We start from the raw sequence: 25,544 nt of genomic DNA on the forward strand, positions 1-25,544 counted from the left end.
CAATCAGAAGTACTGCACATGGCTCAGTACTACGAGAACCATGACAATAATGAAAAAGATACGAGTTGAAAAACAAAAAGGTGATTTGAAGACTAAAGTGCTATTAGAGCAAATTGTTAGAGGCCCCAGAGGGGGTAGTTCTCAGATTAGAGGTCAGTATGTCCCGCAAGCGAATGTGCCCTTGGGTCCTGTGAACATCAACCAGTGCGCCTATTGTCGTCAAGAGCGTCATTGGCATGCACAATGCCCCGTCCTTCGACAAAGGTCGCATAACACATTCGGGAATATGGGTAGACGATCCAGAGGTCGCCCGGGTGTAGGGGGCCCTGGCAGAGGTCAGTTTACACAGGATCCTCAGCAACCTTTTTCACAGGATAATCAGATTTCGAGTGTGGACACCAGAAACATATTTGATCATCCTTCCGCTGCATATTTATCTGAAGAGGTTCCTTTTGAAGACATTCTGTTTCGTTATGATTGCCCGAAGCAGGATTTGGAACCTACACCTATTCCCTTCAATCAGAAAGGTCCCTACGTTGAAATGGTGGTGGGAAATAGGAAACATCAGTTTTTGATAGACACTGGAGCACAGAAGTGTTCCATTGATCATTCACGGGTTCCAAACATTCCACTGTCAGGGCAAACCAATGTTTCTGTAGGGTTTTCTGGCACACCAGTTATTTGTCCGGTTTCTTCGCCGGTACCCATTACTTTGGGTCCCTTTAAGGACCACTGTCCATTTCTGTTGACTTCGAATTGTGGAGAGAACTTGCTGGGGTTGAATCTGTTAAAAGAATTAAATGCAGTGATTTATTGTTCTTCTGATGGAGTGCGCTTGACGATTTCACCACAGCAATTTTCTGTCTCGCAATTCTTGACTAGACCTTTGCCGACAGAATTCATTAATGTACCAGAGAGCTTATGGGCTGTTGACGACAATGATGTCGGTGTTTTACAGATTGAACCTGTTAAGATAGTTTTGAAACATGGAATTGAGCTGCCACGCATTCCCCAGTAGAAGATTTCAGTTGAGGGCGAGCGAGCTTTGAAATGCATTGTTTCCGATTTTGTGCATCGCGGGGTGATTGAAGAAATTTCAGGAAGTTTGTGTAATAGTCCGATTTTACCCGTGTACAAGAAAGGCGATAATGCAATTCCATTCCGTTTCATAATTGATTTACGTGCCATTAATAAAGTCGTCGCTCCACAATTTCCAATTGTGCCTGATGTGACGACAATCTTAACCATGATCCCAGCTACAGCTACTTACTTTAGTGTTGTGGATCTAAAGAATACTTTCTTTAGTATTCCTATACACAAGGATAGTAGATACTTGTTTGCGTTCACCTTAGGGGGACCCTCGTTCACATTTACTCGTGCACCTCAAGGGTACACAGAGAGTCCTAGCATCTATAGTAGGGCTTTGAAAGAACAGCTTGATACCCTTGAATTGCCCTCTACTTGTACATTGCTTCAATATGTTGATGACTTGCTTTTAGCTGCTGACTCTGAGAGCGCCTGTAAGGAGGGCACTGTGTTATTGCTTATCCATTTAGCTAAGCATGGTCACAAAGCTTCACTTAAAAAATGTCAATATTGTTGCCAGGAGGTCGCCTATTTAGGCTATCTCCTGTCAAAGGAGGGAAGAAGATTGATACCTGAAAGAATAAAACACATTTCTGTTATGTCTGTCCCAAATACACAGAAGGAAGTTAGAGCCTTGATAGGTATGGCTTCTTACTGTAGGTTGTGGATCCCAAATTTTTCACTAGTGATCAAACTGATGTTGGCTTTGACAAAGAAGGGCATTTCTTCGCCATTGTCGTGGAACGCGGAACACCAGCAATAGTTTGACTTGCATAAGACTGCATTATGCTCTGTATTAACGCAGGAACATGGAGGGAAGAATACGCCGTGCAGTTACTTTTCTTCCACCCTTGATCCTATAGCATGCGCTTTGCCAAGATGTTTGCGAGCTGTCGCTGCTGCTGCGTCTCTAAAACAGAGTGAGGGAATGGTCCTAGGCCATGATCTAACCCTGATGGTGCCTCACTCTGTAGATGTTCTACTGAACCGAACCCAAACGCAACACCTCACTTCTGCACGGTTGACAAGATATGAATTGATCTTGTTTGCTCCTCACATTCAAATTAAGAGGTGTTGTGTTCTTCATCTGGCTGAACTCCAACCTTTCCTGCAAGATACTACTTGCGGCGATGAAGAGTCACATGACTGTCTGTATACTACCGAACAAGAAACAAAGGGTAGAATTGATTTGAAAGACACTCCTTTGGATAATCCGCAAGGAGAGCTGTTGGTGATTTCTCCTGCTTCAAACTTCCGGATGGTAAATCCACAGCTGCTTATGCAATCACCACATTAAGCATGGTCATGGAAACTAAGAGAATCACGCATAATTCTGCGCAGGCCGCAGAGATTATAGCATTGACCCGAGCTTGTGAACTTTCCGAAGGGCTTGCAGTAAATATATATACTGATAGTCAGTATGCCTCTGGGGTGGTTCACAACTTTGGGACACTTTGGTCAAAGAGAGGGTTCCTAACTTCACATGGCACTAAAATCCAACATGGCTCCCTAATAGTACAACTACTCTCAGTGCTTGCGCTCCCTACTCAGATAGCAGTTATGAAATGTGAAGCACATCGAAAGATTACAGATGACATAGGGAAAGGGAATGCTTTCGCTGATCAGATAGTTAGACAAACTGCTACCAATCCCCTTACGGAGATGTATGTTTCAAGGGTGACTGTAAGTGCTTATGCCATGGATGAGGGTGTTGGGTCTGTACGGGATATCCAAGCTGATGCCACGTTAGAAGAATCCAAGAGGTAGGCTAAAGGCTTGGGGAAACTTGATGATGACGGGTGTTGGGTGGACATAGTTGAAGGGATATGGCTACTCCCTGACGCGTATATAATGATGATGGTCATCATGGCCCATGGTCCTACGCATGTATGTGCCCAGAAAATGACAAAAATGTTAGAGAAAGTTTAGGCAAATGACAAAATTTCGAAAATTGCCCAGCGCTACGTCCAGGATTGCATGATTTGCCTACAACACAATGTGGGAAAGGGGACAGTAACTCCAAGGGGAAGTTTTGGGCCACCCTCTGTCCCCTTTGAAGTTATCCACTTTGACTTTATTGAAATGGAACGATGTGACAATAAAAAATATGTGCTGGTGGTCATCTGTGCTTTTAGTAAATGGGTTGAGGCTTTCCCCGTCAAAGATGCTACAGCCATGACTACGGCGAAAACCATGTTAAAGGAATACTTCCCGTGGTTCGGGCTACCAAGAGTTATCTGGTCGGACAATGGTCCACATTTTGTCGCTGCTGTAATTCTGCAGATATGTGCGGCATTACAAATCAACAAACGGTTCCATTCGGCCAGACATGCTCAGAACGCCGGACTAGTAGAAAGACACAACGGTATCATCAAGAACAAGCTCGCTAAGACGTGTGCTGGCACCAAACTAAAATGGCTGGACGCCTTACCGATCGTGTTATTATCCATGCGTACAACCCCTCAAACTAAGACTGGGCTCTCTCCATTTGAGGTGGTAATGGGGAGACCTGCCAATATCTGGAACCTTCGTAAATGCAATTCATTGAGAAATGTTGAAAATGTATTACTTTCAGATTATTGAAGCCAGTTGACTAAAAACCTGTATTTGATTTATTACCAGGTACGAGAAGCTTTACCTGTGCGATACGAGGGCCCGGGCCACAGTATACGGCCTGGAAGTTGGGTGCTCATCAAGGCATTTGAGCGCTCTTCCTGCCTTGCGCCTCGCTGGCGTTGCCCGTTCCAGGTCCTGTTAGTCACCCAAACAGCGGTGCGGGTCTCTGGAAGAAAGAACTGGATCCACGAGTCCCACGTCAAGAAACTTCCTCACCCAGTGCCACACGTTACAGAAGAAACAGAACCCCTCGCTAATGCTGCAACCAACGAGCCCAAAGCAGTAAATAGCGCTGAGAGTGTGTCGGAGAATCTCTCTGAGCCCGTGAGGCTTGGGGAAGCCGCCATTATGTCTCCACACTCTCCAAAAGTTATGCACCCGGAAACTGCTGTTTCAAATTCGGCATCTTCACTTGTCTCTGATACGTTGCTTCCAACGGGAAGTGATGACACATTGTTTCTGGACCAATCAGTACCGAGAAAAGTAAGGTACAATCTGCGTCCAAGAAAATAGACTTACGGCACGGTTTTGCTGTGCATCTGATAGACGTACGGCACGGTTTTCCAGTGCATCTGAGAGAATTACGGCACGGTTTTGCTGTCCATCTGATAGACTTACGGCACGGTTCGGCTGTGCATTTGAAGAAGAAAAGGATCATCAAGGGCTTGTTTTTGCCCAAATTTGAGAAAGGGGATTCTATTGGTTAGGGTTGTGGAAGGACTAAGAAGTTGCGCGACCGGGAGGTCGCCAGCAACGAACATTGGGGGTATCCATGTGAAGACTACAATGCCTGCTACCGCTACCGCTCGTATAGGACTTGTAAATGAGGGGGTGACCAACCGGGACAATGGACAATATGCCTGGGCCCCGAAAACGTATTGCTGTGTTTTTATAATGATACTTGGGTTTATAATAGTCACTGTTTTAGGATTGTGGTACCTTGAGGAAATGCATCCTTTAGAATCCTTGTTGCCCACTGAAAATGTACCTGCTATTCCTACTCCCTTCGTACATTTGCATACTCTGTCCCCTAGGGACTCTCAGAATAGACAAAGGTACCACAATAATACTCTACTACTTATCATGAATGCTACGCATGCCATTTTTAATAAGTCTAACTGTTGGGTCTGCCCACATTTACCGCAACACGGGGATAAGGGGCTAGGTTGGTATATTCATCCTTTACCTTTGACAACTGCTTGCTATGCTTCTCTTAGAGCACTGTTCTTTGGCCGTTGGAATGATAGCATCTCAGGGAACTTTGATGGCACCAATTTGAATAGTTTTGAGAAACTTGTTTTGACTCCCCTGGGATGCCCGCTTTTCGCAAACAGGAGTAAACCTAACGTTGCTTTTATTAGGCCTTCTGAGACTGTCTCGTCCTTTCCAATCTTTGATTTCCTTTAAGATGGCTCCGATAGGCAATAAGGATGCCATGCCTCCTTCTTACACTGTTAATCATAGCCCCGATTCAGTTTCTTTTTGCATACAGACGAATGGAACTCAGTTAATGGGAGATTTTTTAGGTTGTGCCAATGTTGCAAATTTGACTGGGGAAAACAGACCTTTGTATATAGGCGAACCTGTCTACTTTGTCTGCGGTAATGTAGCATTCCCATGGTTGCCCAGGGATTGGCAGGGAACCTGTTATTTAGGGATCCTGTTACCTGGGGTGTTTATAGCTAGTACAAAAGAAGTTTCAAAGGCTCGTCCATGGTGGGACGAGAATGGTGACACCCCAGCACAGATCTTGGGAGATATAGCAAAATCAGTTGTGCCATTTTGGGGGCAGATAGCGAATTCCGAAGATATCAGAAGACTAGCGAGAGTACTGGAGAGAACCATCAACCGGACCACGGACATACTCTATAATATGACATTAGAACAAAAGGCGATAAGACTAGTAGCACTTCAAAACCGGATGGCATTAGATGTCATTCTGGCTGAACGTCTTGGATCTTGGAATGTGTAAATTAGTGGGGTCCGCTTGCTGTGTTTTCGTACCACATTCCTCCCCAACCATCTTCAAGGCAATACAGAATCTGCACGTCCTTAGTTCAGAAGTGCATGTTCCCGAAGGAAACTGGGATGTTAGCGCTTGGTTCAGGGACTTCTTGCGATCTTGGGGTTGGAAGGTACTTTCAGTCTTGCTGATTATTTTGGGAATCCTGTTGTTTCTTTGTTGCTGTATTCAGTGTCTACCTAGTATATGTTCGATGCTAGGGGGATGTTGCGCACAAGCGATAGGAACGATAGGACATAAAGTGTATGCCCCAGATAAAACTTCCAAAGAATATGTGTTGAAAGAAATGTTTTAACGAATTACCTAATGGCAATAGATATTTCCGACAGTGATTCAGGGTGCATGGACGATGATGCATGGAGTTATTTGCAAGGAGATCCAAAGTAGTTTTTGCACTTGGCATAGGCCAAAAGGGGGGTTTGTCAAATGAGAAATTATATTGTGCCTCCTATCGCAATAAATATATGTATATTGGCCTACGCCAAGCTGCTAATAAGTTGCTTGCGAAGAAATATGTGTTGCAAGGTCCTGACCTTAAAATCAATGTAAGCCGCCATTTTAGGTTCGCTTTGTAAAGTCACCCTGAAAATGGTGGACGATGTCATTCCAAAATACAACATGGCCGTCTTGACCTCTGTATGTAGCTAATATGTAACTTACCTCCAGGCCACTTGTTGAGGTCGTGAACTGAGACCTTGTCCTTCGTTGACCTGTGTGTAAAGGATTACTCGTGCAATGAAACTAATCCACGAGCATACGTTAAGAACAACGTATTCAAATACTGAACGTAGAACACTTGTTTAACTGCATTGTATTAATGTTTGAGAAGACCTGCGTGGGAAATCCCAGAATACACAGTTGCCATATAGGCTTGTTGATATATGTATTAAAAGCAAACCAGTTATATGCAGATGTGCGAGACTTGGCATGAACCCTAGATCGGTGATGTATTCGCGGAATATTAACCCGAAGTGGGGCTGGACATCGTGCTCACAAAGAGTATAAAAAACCAATGCATTCTAATGTACAGCGTCTCTCACTGAACACACTGAACCACGCTGGAGTTTGTTGTGTTGCACCGAGAGCCGATAGCTATCTGATTTTGCTCTGTTCTTCGTAACTGGATTCAGTATAAAATAAAGTACTTTGTATGTTCCTTTGTAACCCGTGTTCGGTGTATTTCCTTTTGGGGTACTCAGCCTCGATATTTTGTTTTTGTTTTCACACTGCCACCACATGTCCTGGAAGGGGGTCCCCTTGGACTAAAACAAAATAATAAACTTTTTTATTTTAGTCATTCTACCTTCATAAAGAAATTATTTCTGTTACAGCATAACAGAAATAATTTATTTATGAAGGCAGAGTGACTACAAAAAGAAACTATTTCTTTTTGAAGTCCGAGGGCTCTCCTCACCCCATGACATGGAAGCCTCTAGGCTGGAGGCCTCCATGTCATGGGGTGTGGGAGCTCTATGTCATAAAGACATTATTTCCATTATGGTTCGGTCCTTAAAGTCGGAGTGACTTCAAAAAGAAACCATTTCTTTTTTAAGTAATTGGGCTCTGCTCAACCCCATGGTGCTTGCGTGTGTGATTGTATGGTGAAAGGGTGCACACTTAAATGTATAGGTGGCTGCCTGTGTGAGTGTATGATGAAAGAGTGCACAAATAAATGTATGGGTAGCTGGATGTGCGTGTCGAGTTGCACACTTAAATGTATGGTTTGTTGTCTGGGTGTGCCTGAATGATGAAAGGGTGCACACTTAAATGTATATGTGGCTGCCTGTGTCAGTGTATAGTGAAAGGGTGAAAACTTAAATGTACAGGTGGCTGCCTGTGTGAGTGTATGATGAAAGGGTGCATACTTAAATGTATGGGTGGCTGCCTGGGTGTGTATGCCGGCATGGTGAAAGGGTGCACACTTAAATGTATGGGTGGCTGCCTAGGTGTGCCTGTATGGTGAAAGGGTGCACACGTAAATGTATGGATAACTGCCTGGGTGTGCCTGTATGGTAAAAGGGTACACACTTAAATGTATGGGTGGCTGGGTGCGCATGTGTGTGTATGGTGAATGGTGTGTGTGCTTGGGTTCAGGAGCGCAACAAAACCTAACTTTTGGGCGGGTGGTACTAACCCTTCAAATGTTGGGAGAGGTGCTAACTTCACGGGCGTTGGGACAGGGGCAAACTTATTTGTGTGGGGCATCTAACCTCTTTATGCATTCTAATGAGACTATTCTAGTGCAGATTCAATGTTACAAGCAGTTAACGCTCTCCATTAATTCTGAAAGAACCCACTTATGAACTGCTGTGAGAATAAGCGGTCTCCTGTCCCCACTCTACCCTCCCAATCACCTCCCTGGCATGCAAGTACTAAACCCACATCGAGATTTCAATTGCCTAAAAAATTATGCTTTTGAATGCAGGTACTAACAGTGAAATGCGCTACGTTAGTAATTGCCGGGCCTTTGTTAACAGCGAAACCCAGGTGCCGTTTAACATCTGTGTCCTGTTCTGTCCGGCAACGGCTCTGTAGGTCAGCCAGGTAGAGTCAACATAGCCCAACATTTCAAGGGGGGAGTGGTGGAGGGAGGGCTGAAGTTCAGTCAGTTCAATGGTGTTGCACCACTACTTGTGTGTAATCCCTTGGTTACTTATTGGTAATTTTCATTACTCATAGCCCTATTCTTCCTCGTCCCAGTACTTACCTATGAGGCAAGGAGCCTCATCCGTTAGCATTGGGACAAGGAAAATGGATGTGGAGGTAATTCTGGGCCGAGAAGCTGATTTTGGGGGTTGGGGCAGGGGGTGGGAGGGAGAGGGGATGTGTGGGGGGTGGTGTGAGACAGGGATTGTGTGATAAATCATAATGGTTATCCATGTTCAGGCTAAGCAGTCATGATATGTGATATTAGTGGCTAGAGGGGCATTTTGGTGCAGCCAGTCTAGTCCTTTCTTAGTTTGGCTTGACTTTTTTTTAATAGGGCATCTCCGATAAAGCAGTCCTACTAAGTGTAATTACCTGGGTAGACTGGCATTTGGGTGCTGCCAGTCTAGCCGTTTCTTACTGCAGCATTGTATATTTTTATGGGCATCTGTCTTAAAATAACCATGATAAGTGTTATTGCTTAGACTGGCATTTTGGCGCAACTAGTCGAGGTATGTCTAAATGTGGCCTGGCATGCTTTACTGTAATATGTTATTATGTGTCTAGACTGGTCTACATTGTGCAGCCAGTTGGACATGTTTTCATTGTGGCATGGCATTTTTAATAGCAAAGCATTATATTAATTAAAGCATTAACTACCTCTTATCGTCCCATTGCCCTTATCAATACAGAGGCAAAAATCTTGACAAAGATTTTGGCAAGCCGACTAGAGAAGCACCTTCCCTCACTAATCCACCAAGATCAGTCGGGATTCGTAGTGGGATGGCAGACCGCTGACAACATCAGGAGGGTGGCTCATCTAGTGGAGAAGTCCTTCAAGACGGCCACTCCGGCGATCCTCTTGGCGCTCGACGCCGAGAAGGCGTTTGACCGGGTGGAGTGGTCGTTCCTATTCCAGGTGATGGAGAAAATGGGGCTCGGGGAGGGTTTCATTAACCTGGTTGCCGCCAACTGTAAAAATCCCACGTCACGCATCCTGGTTAATGGGGAGATGTCCCAGCCTTTTAGGCTTCAGAGGGGGACGAAGCAGGGGTGCCCCCTTTCCCCCTTACTCTATGCCATTTATCTAGAGCCTCTCCTGTTGGCGATACGTCAAACGGTGGAAATCAGGGGTATCCCATTCGGAGGGGGGCAACATAAAGTAGCGGCTTTTGCCGACGACATGCTGCTTACATTAACTAACCCGAAGGAGTCCCTCCCTTCATGCATAGCGTTATTAACCACCTTTGGTGAAGTCTCGGGTTTGAGGGTTAACTTCCAGAAGTCGGAACTGATGAATCTCTCTCTAGGGGTGGGGGAGGCGAAGGAGGTGAGGGAGGTGTCCCCGTTCAAGTGGAGCCCCTCTGGGTTGCGGTACCTGGGAGTTCGGATCACCCCCTCACTAGCTGGCTGCAAATTACGAGCCGATTCTCTTAGCTATTAAAAAAGATCTACGGAGGTGGGGTGCCCTACCTATCTCCTGGCTGGGCAGGGGGGCTGTCCTTAGGATGTTGATTCTCCCCCGAGTGCTCTACCTCTTCCAGGCCATTCCGTTGAGGGTCCCGGAGAGCTTCTTGAAGAGGCTGGACGGGCTGACCAGGGGCTTTGTCTGGGGGGGGGAGATTGTGACTTTCCAGGCAGTTACTAATGGCCTCTAGGGAGAGAGTGGGCCTGGCCTTCCCCGACTTTCGCCGCTACCATGACGCGGCACAGCTCAGGATAATCAAAGAATGATTCTCGAAGGATTACCTAAAGCACTGGGTGAAGATGGATAGAGCGGTGGCTCGGCATCATTTGGGGGAGGTTCTTTGGCTCCCACGACGGCTGCGACCTCCACATCTCTATTTGAGTGATATTACGAAAAGTGTAGTTGATAGTTGGGATCGGGCTGTAGAGAGGTGGGGGACTACAACTCTTCCATCACCGTTTACCCCTATTTTCTATAATGGGGACTTCACTCCGGGAATCGAGAGGGGGGCGTTCCTGGATTGGGAGGAGGGGTGATGCAGAACCCTGAGGGACATGTTCGTTGGGGATAGGGTGAAAACATTTGAGGAATGCAAAAAGGAGTTCGACTTGGGAGAAAGGGAGAGGCTTTATTATTTCCAAATCAGGCATTGGGTTATGTCCCCGAGCATAAGATTGGCCGCGACTAGGGATCTAACCCACTTTGAAAGGTTCTTAACAACCCATGAGGGCTCTAGGGGGCTTATCTCAGACTTACACAAGCAGTTGGAGAGAGGTAGCCCGTGTGTTAGTTGGACTTACATGGCTGACTGGGGGTGGCATTTCGGGGTCCGAATGGAGCCGAAAGACTGGGAGAGGCTGTGGGCACGGATCCCCAAAATTGCGAAGGCGATCCAGGTTCAGGAGGTTTGGTACAAGTGCATGGTGGGATGGCATTATACTCCCGCCCGACTTCACGCAATGAACCCTGCTACCCCGGGGGATTGTTGGAGGGGGTGCGGGGAGTGGGGCACGGCTCACATATCTGGTGGGATTGTCCCATTTTGCAACCCTTCTGGGTCGGATTTAAGTGGGCTATAGCTCAGGCTTTGGGGGGAGGAGCCCCTCGGGACCCTCGGGAAATCTTGATGGGAGGGAGTGGGCAAGGGGAGGAAGCGAAGGAGCGGGGCCGCACCAAGGAGTCTGTGACATTCACGTTGGCGGCTTTGTCCCTCATCGCGCAAAGGTGGAAAGGGCCCTCGATCCCTACGGAGCAGGATTGGCTGAGGAAAATGTGGGACATTGTCTCTCTGGAGTGGGCCACATATGCCGCAGATAATAAATTGGAGTCCTTCTACGCAGACTGGGGCGTTACCCTGGAATGCTTGAAAGGGGACTTTAGGGAACATTGGTGCCCTCAAAGACTTAGGGCCTCATTACGACTCAGGCGGTAAGGGGTTTACGGCGGCGTAAACAGCGCCGACCCTTACCGCCTGATTCCGAGGTCCCTTAGCGCCATGGAGGTTTTAACACCTGCTTTTAGCAGGTGTTAAAATCCATGGCGCTAAGGGACCTTGATGTTAATTACGCCACTGTAATTTACGGTGGCGTAATTAACGCCTTCCCAACTCCCATTATGCCCTATGGGGCAAAAATGGGAATGGGGAAGGGTAAATGGGGATTGGGGACTTACCGCCCCGCCAACCTCGGAATGGGGCGGTAAGTCCGCCAACCACCATGGCGTAAACGTAGTTTACGCCATGGTGGTAAAGGTACGACCCAGGCGGTAACTTACCGCCTGGGTCGTAATGAGGCCCTTAAACTACTGGACATCTATAATTAAGAAAACGGTTGGGGGGGCCGACGCGAAGTGAGGCCCGTTGGTGCTGTGCCACAGGGGTGGGGATGGGGGGCGTGTAGGAATTATGATTTATGTTTCTGTTGACTTATACTTGTTTTTCTCTGTTAATGAAAAAAAGCTAAAAAAAAAAAAAAGCATTAACGTCCCTGTGCACTGTTGGTGACTTGTATGTATTGGATTTTTCGATTGGTGTTACCCTACAAAAAAATTGCGAATGCTCTGGCCGTTTAGCCAATGCTTCTCAGAAAGTGTGCTGTATAACGCATTAAAACACATATTTATATCTTTCTCCTAGTGCAGTGTGCGGCGTACCCCTGCAGCAGCATGTTTGTGCGTATTGCGCAAGTGTGGTAATCTAGGCCTCATTAGCCCTACCGCCAAACCCCTGATGCTATTAACACCGGATCACAGGTTTGGCGGAATGGTAAGTCCCCATTTCCCATTGGGCCCATTCGGGAATTTCCCATTCCCCATTGGGCCTAATGGGGAATGTTCGGCGCTATTACCGCCGGTGGTATTACTGCTGGCAGTAATAGCGCCAAAAATCAGGAAAATCGCTGCGGATTTGCCCCCAGCACAGAGCTCGGGGTAAATCCGCCAAGCCCGTGATTTGGCGGACCCTTACATGCGGCAGTAATAGCATTACCGCCGCATTTAAGTGTTAGCGCCCACATCGTGATGAGGCCCAAAAAAGTGTGCCGCAACCCGTGATTTGTTGCTGAGTTGGGGTGGGCCTCAGCATGGCTCGTTGGGGGGGGGGGGCATATTTTGTGTTGCGCCACTGTTGATACAATCAAGATACATATGAAGAAATAATGCAGAGATTCTGCAGGAAGCCATACCCAAGACAACATTGCAGTAGCATCGCATGAGAGCCACGATAAATAAGCAGTGGCCTACATTTCCACTTCCACCCAGAACCAACGCCATGCTATACGTGGCATGAACATTAATATCCAGGTTATACTGAGAATGCAGATAAACATCACACTAATCGTATAGCAATGCAGAGATGGCAGACAGGCATTCAACTAGATATAAGGTCAGAGGAGTGTACACAAAGGTGTATGCTATTGCTGACACAAAACATCGCCATTAGCCCTGGGTTGTGTGCAATACACCACCGAGACGAACACCATAATTATTGTACACCAATGCGCCTGCACAAAATAGAAAACCTGAAGGCAGGCGAATGCCCAAGATTTAGGAGAGGGCCACCTGACTTCAACCGCTTGGCCTGGGCATGCTACAAACTGCAGGGGCACTCGACCGATGGGCTTGATAACCTAGGATGCACAGTTGAGTACATGATTCCAAGGTCTCCCAGGGGCTGCTTGGAAGAAACTGAACACAGTGCAAATGTACACGGTTGGTTTTACTACTGGCAAACGCAGAATCACATTCAACTGGATAGCGGCCAGGGCTCCTGCAAGCTGAATGGCTGTCAAACATGGCGTGGGCACGTGAACTGGTAACAGATATGTGTAATAGAAGCAATGCAAGATGCCGAACAAAGGACATTAGGCAGGGCTTTCTCCAATGTCACCACTCATCAGATTTGGTAGATGGCACAAAAGACAACGAGCATGGATCATTCCAGGCAGTTATCCGAACAAGAACTATGGGCCTCATTACAAGTACAGCGGTCCAGTAAAAAAGTGCAATAGTGTGGTGGTGATTCCATTACCGCCACATTCCCGCACCACCGTACTATGCGTTTGATAGGAAGATGGAAGATAAACCTTCAGAAAAATGCTGGAGGTCAATCTATCACTTTACCACCAAAAATTGGCAAAATCGGCGGATTTACCCACAGTAGTAATTCCACTAAATTCCCCATGGTGTCCTATGGACGCCAAAAAAGGGCCCTTACACCACCCTACCACCACTTGTAACCGCGAGACCAAGTGGTGGCAACAGTAATTCCGTTTGGCAGTATTTTGGTGAATTTAGGACCAAAATACTGCCAAACTGTATTGAAGCCCTATATACAGGAATAATGGTTTAGAGGGGTAAAGACCCAACAGTTGACTAGTCGTTGCAAGAAGCTCCACACAAGGGAGGGGATGTACAGTCTATGCAAATGAAAATGTTTAACCATGGTGATGACAATCCGTTGACTTATGCGTCAAGGTTTTATTTTAGAAGCTGCTGCAAGGGGATTTAGGAGACCATTCCTGTGTCAACCGTTGAAAACCTGTTCGAAAGCAGCACTATTTTCATTATATGTGTATTTAATGTTGTGATTGTGTTTATGAAAAATTAAAATAAAAAGAGAATTAAAACAAGTTATAATAAGTGATTGTGTTAACACTCATGATATTGTTCTCCCAGTTGCGTAACATATGTTTTGTGTTGCCTCCAAGCAGTGTTTGCAACTCGACAAATGACTAACCACGACTAGGCTCAATGTGTATCCTGGGCATGTAAGGCTTTCTTTGGTACACACATGTATATTCCTCAGCACAGGAGTACCTTTTCCAAGCATTAGCAGAGATCTTGACGTTTTGGATTGATTCATTAGTTCTTTTTGAACCGCCTATAAAACATTTGTAAACATTTATTTGAGCCAACCTATTTGGGAAACGTGCTGTAAAGCACCTTGAATGCTAATTTGTAAAGAATTGCACCGGTTGGGTGGGTGAGAAACTCCTTGCACGCTCCCTTCAGAGATGACAACTCACTCATTACGCATGCCCAGAAAGAGGCCTGCCTTGTTAGTCAGATGCACACATGGGAAATTACCTGTGCGGACGACCAAGGCATTTCCTCATTAACAGAACAATGATTAGAGGGACCATTGCCCAGGACAGTGCTGTTCCGCCCAGTGCTGAAAACCAGCCACCCCTCGACCGCTCTCACATCTTTATTAGAAGCGGAGCAGGTTCTATTTGTAGAGCAGACTTGCTTCCTGCTGCCCCATGCAACAGATGGTGTTTGCACAAGGGACGGGATTCACAGAGGGATGGCGCTTTAGTACTTTGCTCGGCTAATCCCGCCAACGTCTGTTTACAGATGTCATGATAACATGCCCTGTTAGTGAACTGTAGGGGATAACAACGGATGCTAAGAAGGAAGAGAAATAGGGGATGAGAGAGGAAGGAGGGAAGGAAAGGAAAGGGAGAGAAAGCAGAGCAAACGTGTAGGTGACTGTCAACTACAAAGCAGTCAACGATCACAGTGTACTGTTATGACACTCCACCAGTGTACAACACGTAGGTACCCAATACTGATCCTCACCCACTAAACACTTAGATGTTAAGTGGAGAGGGTCATCCTATCACTGAGCACCAATTTGTTAGGACTGATTTTCTATACTCTGGCCTGGTGGACAGATGTATACAAGGCCAACCTATATTGTGACAGGGACAACTCTGGGAGCTGTAGCCAAACCAGTTCAGGGTAGCAAGGCGAGTGGTCTAGGCTAAATCTCAAGAGGTGGTGAGCTTGTAAAGGGTCCACAATGAGCACAGAGAGTGAAGCCGTCAAGGAATGCACTTAGACAAACAGGTATAAAAAGACTTCTTTACTTATGGCCAAAATAACACAGTGAAAAGGAAGGTACAGATTAGTATTAGCCAATCCACAGAGATTCAATCCTAACTTCTGAAGTCCACCACTTAGATGTATGGGGCCTTGTGCCCAAATGTTCAGCAAAGTTCCATACAGTTTTGTGAAGCTGGAAAAAATTAAGGTACGGTCTCTGGGGTCCAGTGAACAGTTACAAGTGTCAGGGGACGACTTAAACTAGCTAACACATGTGTTCCCAACATTCGGAGTGCTTTTGTGAACAAGCAATGGCAAAGCCAATGTGTTAAAAAAAGTTTTATAAAAGTTATCAAACTTTTAAAGGGGATTTAGGGGTGCAGGTAAATATCGCTATACCTCACCACCCATAATAAGACTTGGCAGGTTGGTTGAAGAAGGTCCCAGGTCGCTGTTCCCGCCATCAGCCTCAGCCCTTGATCCCCAGCAGTTGCATGTTCAAGCAGTTCTCCGGTCGTTGTCTAATCCTGGTGCAAGGTCTCCAAGTTAAGAATGCAGAAAAACCCAATGCTGGGCCCCTTGCAGGACAGGAATGGATGCAGGTAAGCAATTTTTTATGACAGCCACCGATGCACGAAACTTTCCCTCCTATCTCGGGTCCTCTTGATGCTAGAAATTTCACAGAGGTCAGTCTTGTTGCCCAAGCTGAAGATCCAGGCCTCAACTCAGAGCAGTGACATCTGCAGCAGGGTAGCCCAACCCCAGAGCTGTTCAACCATAAGGCTGTCCTGGGGCTCTTCTGAAGGCTCTTCTTCGTAGGACTCCAACGGTGAGAATGGATGTTCCCTCCACTCCAAGGGTCGCAGCTCCTTCGCAGGACTGCTGGAGATCTTCCGCAGGACAGGGCTCTACCAGGGCAGCAGCAGAAGTTGGTCGTCAAGCCTTCCTCCGACGGGTCCACAGTCACCTTGAAAGTCTTGTAGCTGGACAGGAGTCTTCGCTGCTTCATCTCTCTAGAGTGGGTGCAGTGGTCCTCTTCTTATCCTAAAGGTCAGGTAAGAGCAGCAGCTCCCACTAGCCAATGACAGATCTGTCCCACCCAAACACCCCAGCAGTGGTCCAATCAGGACCACTAGCTGCATAACTCATGCATAATACTCAGGCACACTGGCACCAGTTTGGGGATTGGGACCAGACAGTCCCAGCCCACTTCGTGGCAGCAAGCACACATAGCCCTCGAGTAGTCTGCCAAAAGCCTGTGCTTTCCTGGGCACTGCAAGTCCATATAAGGATTTTCCTGACCTCACAGGCCAAGAGGAAGACTAAAAGACAAGATGGCCAAAGGACAAGCAAAAAACCTAGTGGCATGGCAATGTTTGACCAGAGAGAGAGGGGGAATGGGGGGGGTGTGCATAAGTAATTGTTACAAAGGGACATTTTTTGGATCGATCTATTGGACTGCTTGAGCCCAAGAGGCATGAACTGCGAGTTTGATCTCATGTGCTTTGTTTAAATGCTATAGGTATGCTTTTCTATTCTGTTTTTTTTTTTAACTCTGTTACTCTCTAACTGCACAACTTTGGTCAGACGAAAGAACTGTCTAGCGACTGAGGCCATTCTGCATTATTGAATCTTTGTTGACGAGGTAAATGTCACAGTGTGGGACCTGACTTATACATTTACTTGGTAATGTGATTCGGGCCTATAGGTATTACTGAGAATTTTGTATGTGCAGTTGGTAAATATGACATCGTAACATTGTACTAATGATGCCTGTGACTGTTTAAAATTAGATTTGGTTGCTATGTTTTCACATAAGTTAATAACTGTCCATTATGCTGCTGGGGAAATCAGTCACACCTCCACTGATAGGGATGGCACATGCATCCACATTGTCAAATGTTTGTGGGCACTATCTATGGACACTGACCTACCCATATAGTAGAACCATGACTTTTTGGGTAGTTGAGATACAGGAGAATGCTAAATAACCCTTATATATATTAACTCGATGTTACACTGTACCAGTCAGGACACACGGGATAACCCCTGTGGGATTCCTGATCCGGTTTCAGTGGACATATTTAAGGGTTAGTGTGAGGTGGGGCTCCATGCAGTCTCGGGCTGCCCTGGTGCCCCGCCTCACACTTCACTACAAGTCGTTTGGCTTCACTTATAACATTGAACTGACCGTGACCAGAGACGCGTCTTTTGGACCTTGACATGTGGCTGGGAGTGGCGTGAAACGATCACGACTTCACGGGACTCTCGCACATTTCGAAAATTTCTTCGTAAAGTGACTGTGCGTATATACCTCATTATCTGAAAATGACGCCAATTGCGGAATCTCTATGGTAACTGGCTCGACACACTAACACTAATATTCTCCTTCGCCACACAAGCTACTATAAATTGGTATTGAATTCATGTGGAGCAATACACGGACATCATTTCTGGAATATTAGGGTCGGGCTGTGGTTAATTTAATCGTATGCGTACAGACCTACTAATGAGCATCTCTGTGAATAGCATCCGTCTATGTGGATGCCCACACCAATATGGTGGATAACGAGGCAGTGCGCATGCGTGCTGCCGCCATGGCAACACAATAACATATCGCAGTTCCGAGCCGCGTGTCTGGCTGACGGGCGTCTCGAGGACTGCGTTCTGCCGAAAAGATAGAGGTATGTGTCTACATTGACTTAGGCTCGCAGGCGGGCACGGATGCACTGCAAGTAAAGTTATAATGTCACTTTCAACGGAATGGAATAGTCATTTGCGAGCGGCACCTTTGTACTTGGCTACATGCTCGTGTCCTGGTTTAAACACATTTGTTCAGCACTCATTTTTTACGTTAGCTGCACAGATGTTGAGAGATTCACTCGCGGGTGGCGCTAGGCTGCATGCTTATGTCCCCTCTTTTTTTATATATGTGGCTTTATTTCAACAGTCATAAGTGGCTATATTTCAACAGCCATAGCTTTGGCACACATATTTTTACCGGTGACTCGATCAGTTCACAACTGACACTAATTTTCACCCTGATCTGTTCTAATCCCAAACTTAGATCCATATCTCTGCTACTGACCCCTACTGTGCGTATCCTTCGTGATTGCCCTTCCAACAGCTTACTCAGACCCGGGGCGATGCACTTGCCTCTGGACCGGGTAAGTTGTGTCACACGTATAATATGGACTTTTAAGAGCGTAAAATCTAATATACCTATGAACTGAGAAATGTCATCTTGGCTCTTTATGCAGGTTGAGGTGTTTTCGCTATTGCTTCAACTATAAGGTTAGTGACTCAGACTAATATCTACCCCCATTAATTACTGGTACACATCTTAAAGTTAATTAGTTTATCTTTGTTATTTTTAGGAAAACCCTTACAACCCTATGAAACTTTACACATCCTGCCCTGAAGATGGGTTTATCGGAATCCGAAACGCGTTGGCACCATCATTAGGAGTGTTTAGGACAAAACATAGAGCAGAAGAAATCGCACTGCTCATGCTGATGTACACATTCTGTTACATTGTGAATGGATTAATATGTTCAATGCCCAATCTTAACTGAATATGCCTTTGGAGTGTGCGAAAATACAGCTCTGATCTATTGAATTTGTATTTAATTGAATTCATGTATGTTGGAATTATACTGATTCATCCTGTACACACTGAGGTCTCTACAGTGAGAATGATCCTTATTGTCTACTTTTTACTTTCGCTACATAAATATATATATTGTCTACCCACATTGTGTACAGTCTTGGTGGCTCTTGATTGTACTAGGTCAGGTGGACATCACTTCCATTTTTTCTGCACAGATGTGCATCTAATGAATAATAGAGAAGAGTAAATGTTTACTTTGTGTTACATAACTAAGAAGACGAAATATACCAAAGTGGGCTGTGGTTTCCATTTTATGGGGAGATGCCTTCTCACTATTGGCTGTAAATACACCTGGGACGGTGTCCCAAGAGGAGTGCAGCATAGGGTTATCAGGTAGCCACACCCGTTGTGTGTTCTGTTTTTGTAATGTTTGACCACTAGCCCCAGTTAGTAGCCAAACGTGCTAAACGCATTAAAGCTAAAACTAAATGCACCAAATAAATTGTAAAAGTCACTGCTGCCACCAGCTTGTCCATTTAGCACAGCAAGAGTAACCAGAAATCCTCTGAGTGTTAGTCTAGGGCAAAACAAAAAGTGTACCACGTTGTACTACATTGTAAGATGCATTAAACAATGATAAAAAGTTACCACAAGTGATGACAAGTTATAAACAAGTAACTAAACTAAGGGAAACAATGTTTCCCAGTACTGACAGCCTGGAGGACATGTCACTTTTCCCATAACAGATGAGCAAAAGCCAGTGCATTGAAGCTTAAGGCTTCACTGCACTGTAAAAAGAACAGGTCAGATGCAAAAATAAAAGCAAAACGTTTGGGGTCAATAGAAATGGAAGGAAAGGTGCAGTAAAGAGGAATCTTCCTGTAGGGATTTCAATGCTGGAGTGATGTGGTCTCTGGTGTTTAGTCTTAATAGGATCCTGGCTGCTGTATTTTGCACCCTTTGCAGTTTCTTGGTGAGTCTTTCCGGCATTCCTAGGTAGCAGCTGTTTGCATAGTCAATTCTTGTGAGTATCAGGGATATGATTGTGAGGGTTCTGTGTGGGAAGGAGAGGTAGGGGAGTAATCCTCTAAGTAGTCCTAGGAGGAAGACACATTTTCTGGTGATTGTGCAAGCGGATACCGCCCCCTGCGGGCAATTTATGCACCTTTATTAAATGACCTCCTCTATGTCACTTCAGCAATTTGTTAAAAAGAGAAACTTCTGAAAAAAGCAAACACTATGTATAATATTTGCATGAGGCAAATTATACATTCACAGTTGGATTTCTGATAGAGGTCGCTTACTGCTTGAACTGCTCAGTGATGCAGTATTCTTGAATCAGGCGTGTAGAGGGCCGCGCCATGGCCAGGATACCATCAGTGACCCTGCAACCAGAAACACTTCATGGTCAGAAAAGCAAGAAAGAACCTTGAATGCAGCTATTACCCTAGAAAAATCCTGTAATCACTGCTGTACCCCTCATTCAGGCACCCAGAATCACATGCCCATTGCACGACAATCTGCAATCACTTAATGTAGCCCACATACTTACCAAGTACACCGCTACTCACGCCTCAGTAGTATGTCACATGCCCTATCAGTTCTAGAGGCAGAATTAAGCTTGGGCCTTAAGGTAAGGTATGGAAAATTCACCCAAAACAGGTGGCCTCTGGAAGTCCTGCAGGGCTGGTGCGGTGCCAGGGGCTTACACATGTCTAATGATTCCCCAGAATGACAGGCCTTTCAGATCTCATAATCTACAAGTGAGCCAGTCTGCCAGAAAGTCCCAAACTGAGAGCACTCTACAACATGCAGGTAATCACTTTTTTATTTGACCCACCTGATTTACCTGGTTATGACCCTTGCAATGCAGACTCTGATCCCGAGAATCATAATGGGGTGATAGTTCCTTGTGTGCCCCAGAAGCCCTACCTCGTGTGCATATATATCCCTTGTTAAAGCAGCTGTTTCTAAACCAGCATGTAATATTTCTCATCAGTGTATTGGAGTGAATAGGGCTCTTCTAAAGCAGAATGAATGAGTATTTACAGCACTATTTCTAAAGAATTTCAAAAGAAGTGTGACCATGTTTATTCTCAAAACACCATCTAGCCAGTCCAAAGTGTGTGTAAATGTGTCCTCATGGATGTCTGGAACATGCATGATAGTTGTTGTCAGAGAAATGAAAAAATAAATAAGGCTGAGGAGCCATCAGAGGGCTTGGCGATTTGGTGAAAGCACTGATAATTTTCTCCAAGGGGAAATTTACAGTAGTAAACATCTGCAAAGCCAACAGACTTGGCTTTGCATATGTAGATGGTATGCCTTTTTGTCCTATGCGTTAATTTAAGAAAACACTGTACCTCTGCATCTACAAAGCCACAATTATTGGCTTTAGCAATGCCTGTTAAAGAGCAGACTACCATAGCCTATCTGGCTGTTTGCAAGCTACCCAATTGGTAGATTTGGGGTTCGGGCTCTACCCAGGGTGATGCCTACCAACCTCCCACTAAACCTCCACCCGGGCAGTGTTTCCCATGAAGAATAAATAGGATAATTCCAAGAAGGCCGCCCTCCTTACAGCGTGCTGATCATTTTCATATAAGGACTTGTTTTTCACTGTCTGGATTCCTGGTCCATACACACATTCCTGTTCACACTATAAAGATGTTGCGTGTTGCCTGCATATTTTGTCCTGAGTGGACAAGATGTTCAAATAAATAAAATGCAGAGCCCATGTACAGTTGGAGCTGTGGCCACCTTGCCACCATCTGAGCGAGTACTTCAGATAATAATGTTATTGGAGATCCAGGCTGGCCTCATAACAGCGCCCTTACACGGTTGGTCTTGAAGCAAGATCACACTTCTTCTCTGGGGCAAGACTCCCAGAACCCCTGATCTTGCTTATGTCTACGTGGTGACCAAAGAAGTGACTGTTCACCAAAATGAGAAATCTGATGCTTAGAAGGGCACCATGCACCATCGTCCAACAGATCCAGCCCCTCAAGGTAGAGGCGCAAGGATATCCATGTGGGAGACTCTGAAAGAGAGGTTAGCTGCAATGATACCTAGGTCCACAGTGAGTGAAAGGTAATCCACAGCTTCCAACGACCAGCTTCCCAAGACTACATACTCCCCCACCACACCCAAGCAACCATGAAAACTCTGAGTGGCAGCTCTGGCTGGTGAGGGCATTGTGCTCTAGCACCTTAAAGCATTTGTTTTGCTAGATGGAATTACCAATAAAATACTTCAGACCCAATAACCGGACAGGCTCAAAGGACATGATAAAATACTGCTTTAATCTCAAGAAGTAAAGCATGCGTATAAACACTCATCAATTCGACTCATGCAAGATCACACTGTTTTATCATATATTTTGAGTTTATATAATGCTAGATGTGTCATCTATGATGTCATCCTACGTGGCAAACTTCAAAAACCTATTGAGGAGTGGAATTGGATTAAGGGATCATGTATACGTATAAAAAATGTGCATGTTAGTCCCTCATTGGCGATCTCTGTTCTGTAAAACACACCCTGAGCAACTTCTAATCACATGGTTTAGGGTACTCGTCACAGCAGAAAATATCCCAGCAGACTAATATTTTGCAACATTGTATGTAAAAAGTGCATGGCAGGCTATTCTAATTGGTTGGCAACCCAAATTCACCCTTGGACATTCGGCTTGTTAGCAGCGTGAACATAGAAACGAAACCCAAGTGGTTTCAGGTAAGTCAGCTCTCCCTTTATTTCCCAGTTAGGCCTCCCTCTCTCATCGGTAGGCCTTATTCCAGTGTATTCTGTTTGAAGACTGACCTTGCCAGTCTGCACTGTCTCAGGACATTTGAAGGAGTGTAGGTACACCGCTATCTTAGCTCCAAGCCTAATGAATAGCCCGTGTTTGCAGGCTCCTCATCACGTGTTACAAGACCATGAATTTGTCCATATCGACAGTGCTTTTAACCTCATTTGATTCAATTTTTACTGGGTGCAGTTCTCCTTTTGACCTTTAGAGACTTGCTCACTCCATCCCATATTGACTTTATGCCTTTTTAATTGTCGAGTACTTGGCATTAGTAAATGTTCTTGTTCCTCCTAATCTTGGGAAATATCTCCTTGCGCATGGTCTGCTCATAGACTCCGTTCGTGCTTTTCATTAAACTCTCCAAATATCTTCCTTTGCTTTTAAGCCAATGTACTCCCCTATTTCACAAGGAAAACCAGCTTCTTGATCGTCCATATTAAAACTCTGGGCTTTTTTGAGGTAGTTGGGTTGATTGACATGAGCCGTTGTCAATCTTGTTCTGATGGTAGTCCTAAACCTTGAATATATACCTCTCATAGCAAGCTTCTACATATTCTTTCAACCTTGTGTTTCGGCGTATTTGTAGTTATTGACCAGTGAACATTTCATTCTTCTTTGTATTTGTAAATACTACATCATGGAGTACATGTTTCTCTTAATGCTTCAGTTACATTGTCATTCTTAAGTATTTTCATATCGTTTCAACATAGATTCATATATCTTCTTTGGGACATTCTTTTGTTATTATTAGACTTTGTTTAACGTAAATACATGTCGCGCCCCATTTTATTCATGGCTGCTTTCCGTCAGCTCGGCAAGGGACATCCTTCTTGATAGGTTTCTTCCACTGTTTCAACGTGTGGGTATCTTCTGAATGGCTGCCTGAGTGCATATCATCTTACATATAGTCGACGTCATATGGATATGTCACATAAACTTGTGCATGGGTTCCCATTCCAATAGGGTGGGGGTGAGGGGCGTTGACTAGGGAGAATGCATCCACTTGCTCCTCTACAGCATAGCCGGTTTTGACTCAAAGATAAGATCCAGGGACTGGTAAAAGCCTGAACCAGGTGTGACAGATCCTGATGGTACCACAGCTCAACAGAACCCGCACTCCTAAGTACCCAGTATTGTGCATGTTATGTACTGCTTAGGGAACGATAGTGCGGTGCATGCATACAGTGGTGTGTGTGTCCCCTCCACTTAACCGATGGGACAAGTGCCTTTGCGGATCAACCAACGTGTGTTCACAGGACATCCATCCCACTTGATCATCTCCATGGAAGTTGTGCATCCACTCCACTGACAAGCACTGGAACGGCCTCCACTGCCGGACCAGCGGGTACCAAAGAAGGTGTTATGCACACGTTACAAAATGAAGAAAATTGAGTTGTCCTGCTCTACAAGCTTCCCGCACGCATTTTCCTGCCAGCTAGAACAACCAACGCCACTGACGTGGAACATCAGAATCAAAAGGATGAACATTGAAAAATCCCAACTGCATTGACCAATCCCTTGGAAAACTGAAGGAAGGTGCACCTTTATGACCAAGAGGACCAGGAACACCGCCATCGAGCGCTCCAGCATTGTGTGGTCCCTTTCATGTACTTTTCAGTAGCTGCAAGCTTACCAACTAGGAAATGAAGCAGGGGACAAAGAAAAACACACCCCCTACAGCTTGGGTCTCACAAGAGACACAGGCAGTTAGTAAATTCAGAGCATGGGTGAATATAATTCCTCCCACCACATGGAAGCCTTACCACATGGACTAACACTGAACGTAGGTTTTGACTCACCTATGTAATAGTCCCTCACTGGTGTCCAATTCTGCACTGAAATAGGACCGCAGATGTGGGTTTTTCTCCTGGGATGCTTGTTTTTACTATTATCTGTTACATTGTTCAAAGTAAAGAGTTTTTGTTCTTCTAAAGCTAACTATGAATGAACATTCATCTTCATTAATGTGGTGATTTGTGGTATATAGTATCTAGCCCCCCAACACTCGCCTCTGATAGATTATGGGCCTTGATTGCTTAACCAAGCCTACCTCGGGTGAAGTAATGCAGCTACAGAATCCTGTCTGACCTCTACAGATGTAGTCCCCAGCCCCTGCATAACAGAGAACTCTAGTAGAACATATAAGGGCTGCTGCATATCTTTCCTGATACCGGGATCTAAAGAAATGCCTTACAATGTTCCCTTTAAGCTGTGCGCATGTGCGCTTGCCCAGCTTCCCTCTGGGTGCTGCACAGAAGAGTTTTAGCAGCGCACACTGACAATTCCTACCGTCTCAAGAACTAAAAAGGCACAAGCCAAAGCAGTTTTATTTTGGTTGTAACATGAATTACGTTCAAGCACCAGAATCTCCATCGCCAATGATGCCTTAGCAAAAGCATCACCCAGTCAATGTAACCGAACTGTCAACTCAAATATCGGATACTGACTGTAAGTAAGCAGGCTACTTAATTGTGTAACCTCATACCATGATCATATTCTTTGCACATATGTCACAAAAACCCTTTGAAGTGGTTTCCATGCAGGTGAACACATTTTAAAACTCAAATATTAATTTGCCCTGTAAGGATTTTGATTAGGAAAATATCCTGCTCAGCCTGTAGTAATGCTAATTCTACCCTACAAGTGGAGAGCAACCTTGCAAAATCATCTACTTGCCTACAATGGATTATGGGTATAGCATTAGTACAATGAATATTCAAACAGCTATATAGCTTTTCACACAACCGGCATGCTTTCAAGGTTTTCAGAGTTGCATTGGGCATAGAGCTTAACAACTGCTAGATCAATTCCCAAATGCTTTACAAAAATGGTTTCACTGAGTACTTGTATAATCCTACCCAATGGCATTAGGGGATGTTGCAAACAATCGGGTTTGCCCTGCAAAGTAACTATGTGAATGCATATGCATGACATTTTCTTAAACTACCCATAATATCATGGT

At 45.3% G+C, this 25,544-nt stretch overlaps 1 protein-coding gene across 2 annotated transcripts in view; it reads right to left on the bottom strand.

Moving 5' to 3' along the window:
- Positions 1-25,544, bottom strand: part of LOC138514175 (protein tyrosine phosphatase domain-containing protein 1-like) — a 263,564-nt gene that overhangs the window by 184,696 nt on the left and 53,324 nt on the right. For both annotated transcript variants that reach the window (XM_069629489.1, XM_069629488.1), the window contains exon 3: positions 20,079-20,159. In XM_069629489.1, the coding sequence (XP_069485590.1) occupies positions 20,079-20,159 (81 nt within the window). The remainder of the gene's footprint in view (positions 1-20,078; positions 20,160-25,544) is intronic.

Source organism: Ambystoma mexicanum, chromosome 12 (genome assembly GCF_040938575.1).
Source record: "Ambystoma mexicanum isolate Mex_15411 chromosome 12, UKY_AmexF1_1, whole genome shotgun sequence".
Lineage (NCBI taxonomy): Eukaryota > Metazoa > Chordata > Amphibia > Caudata > Ambystomatidae > Ambystoma > Ambystoma mexicanum.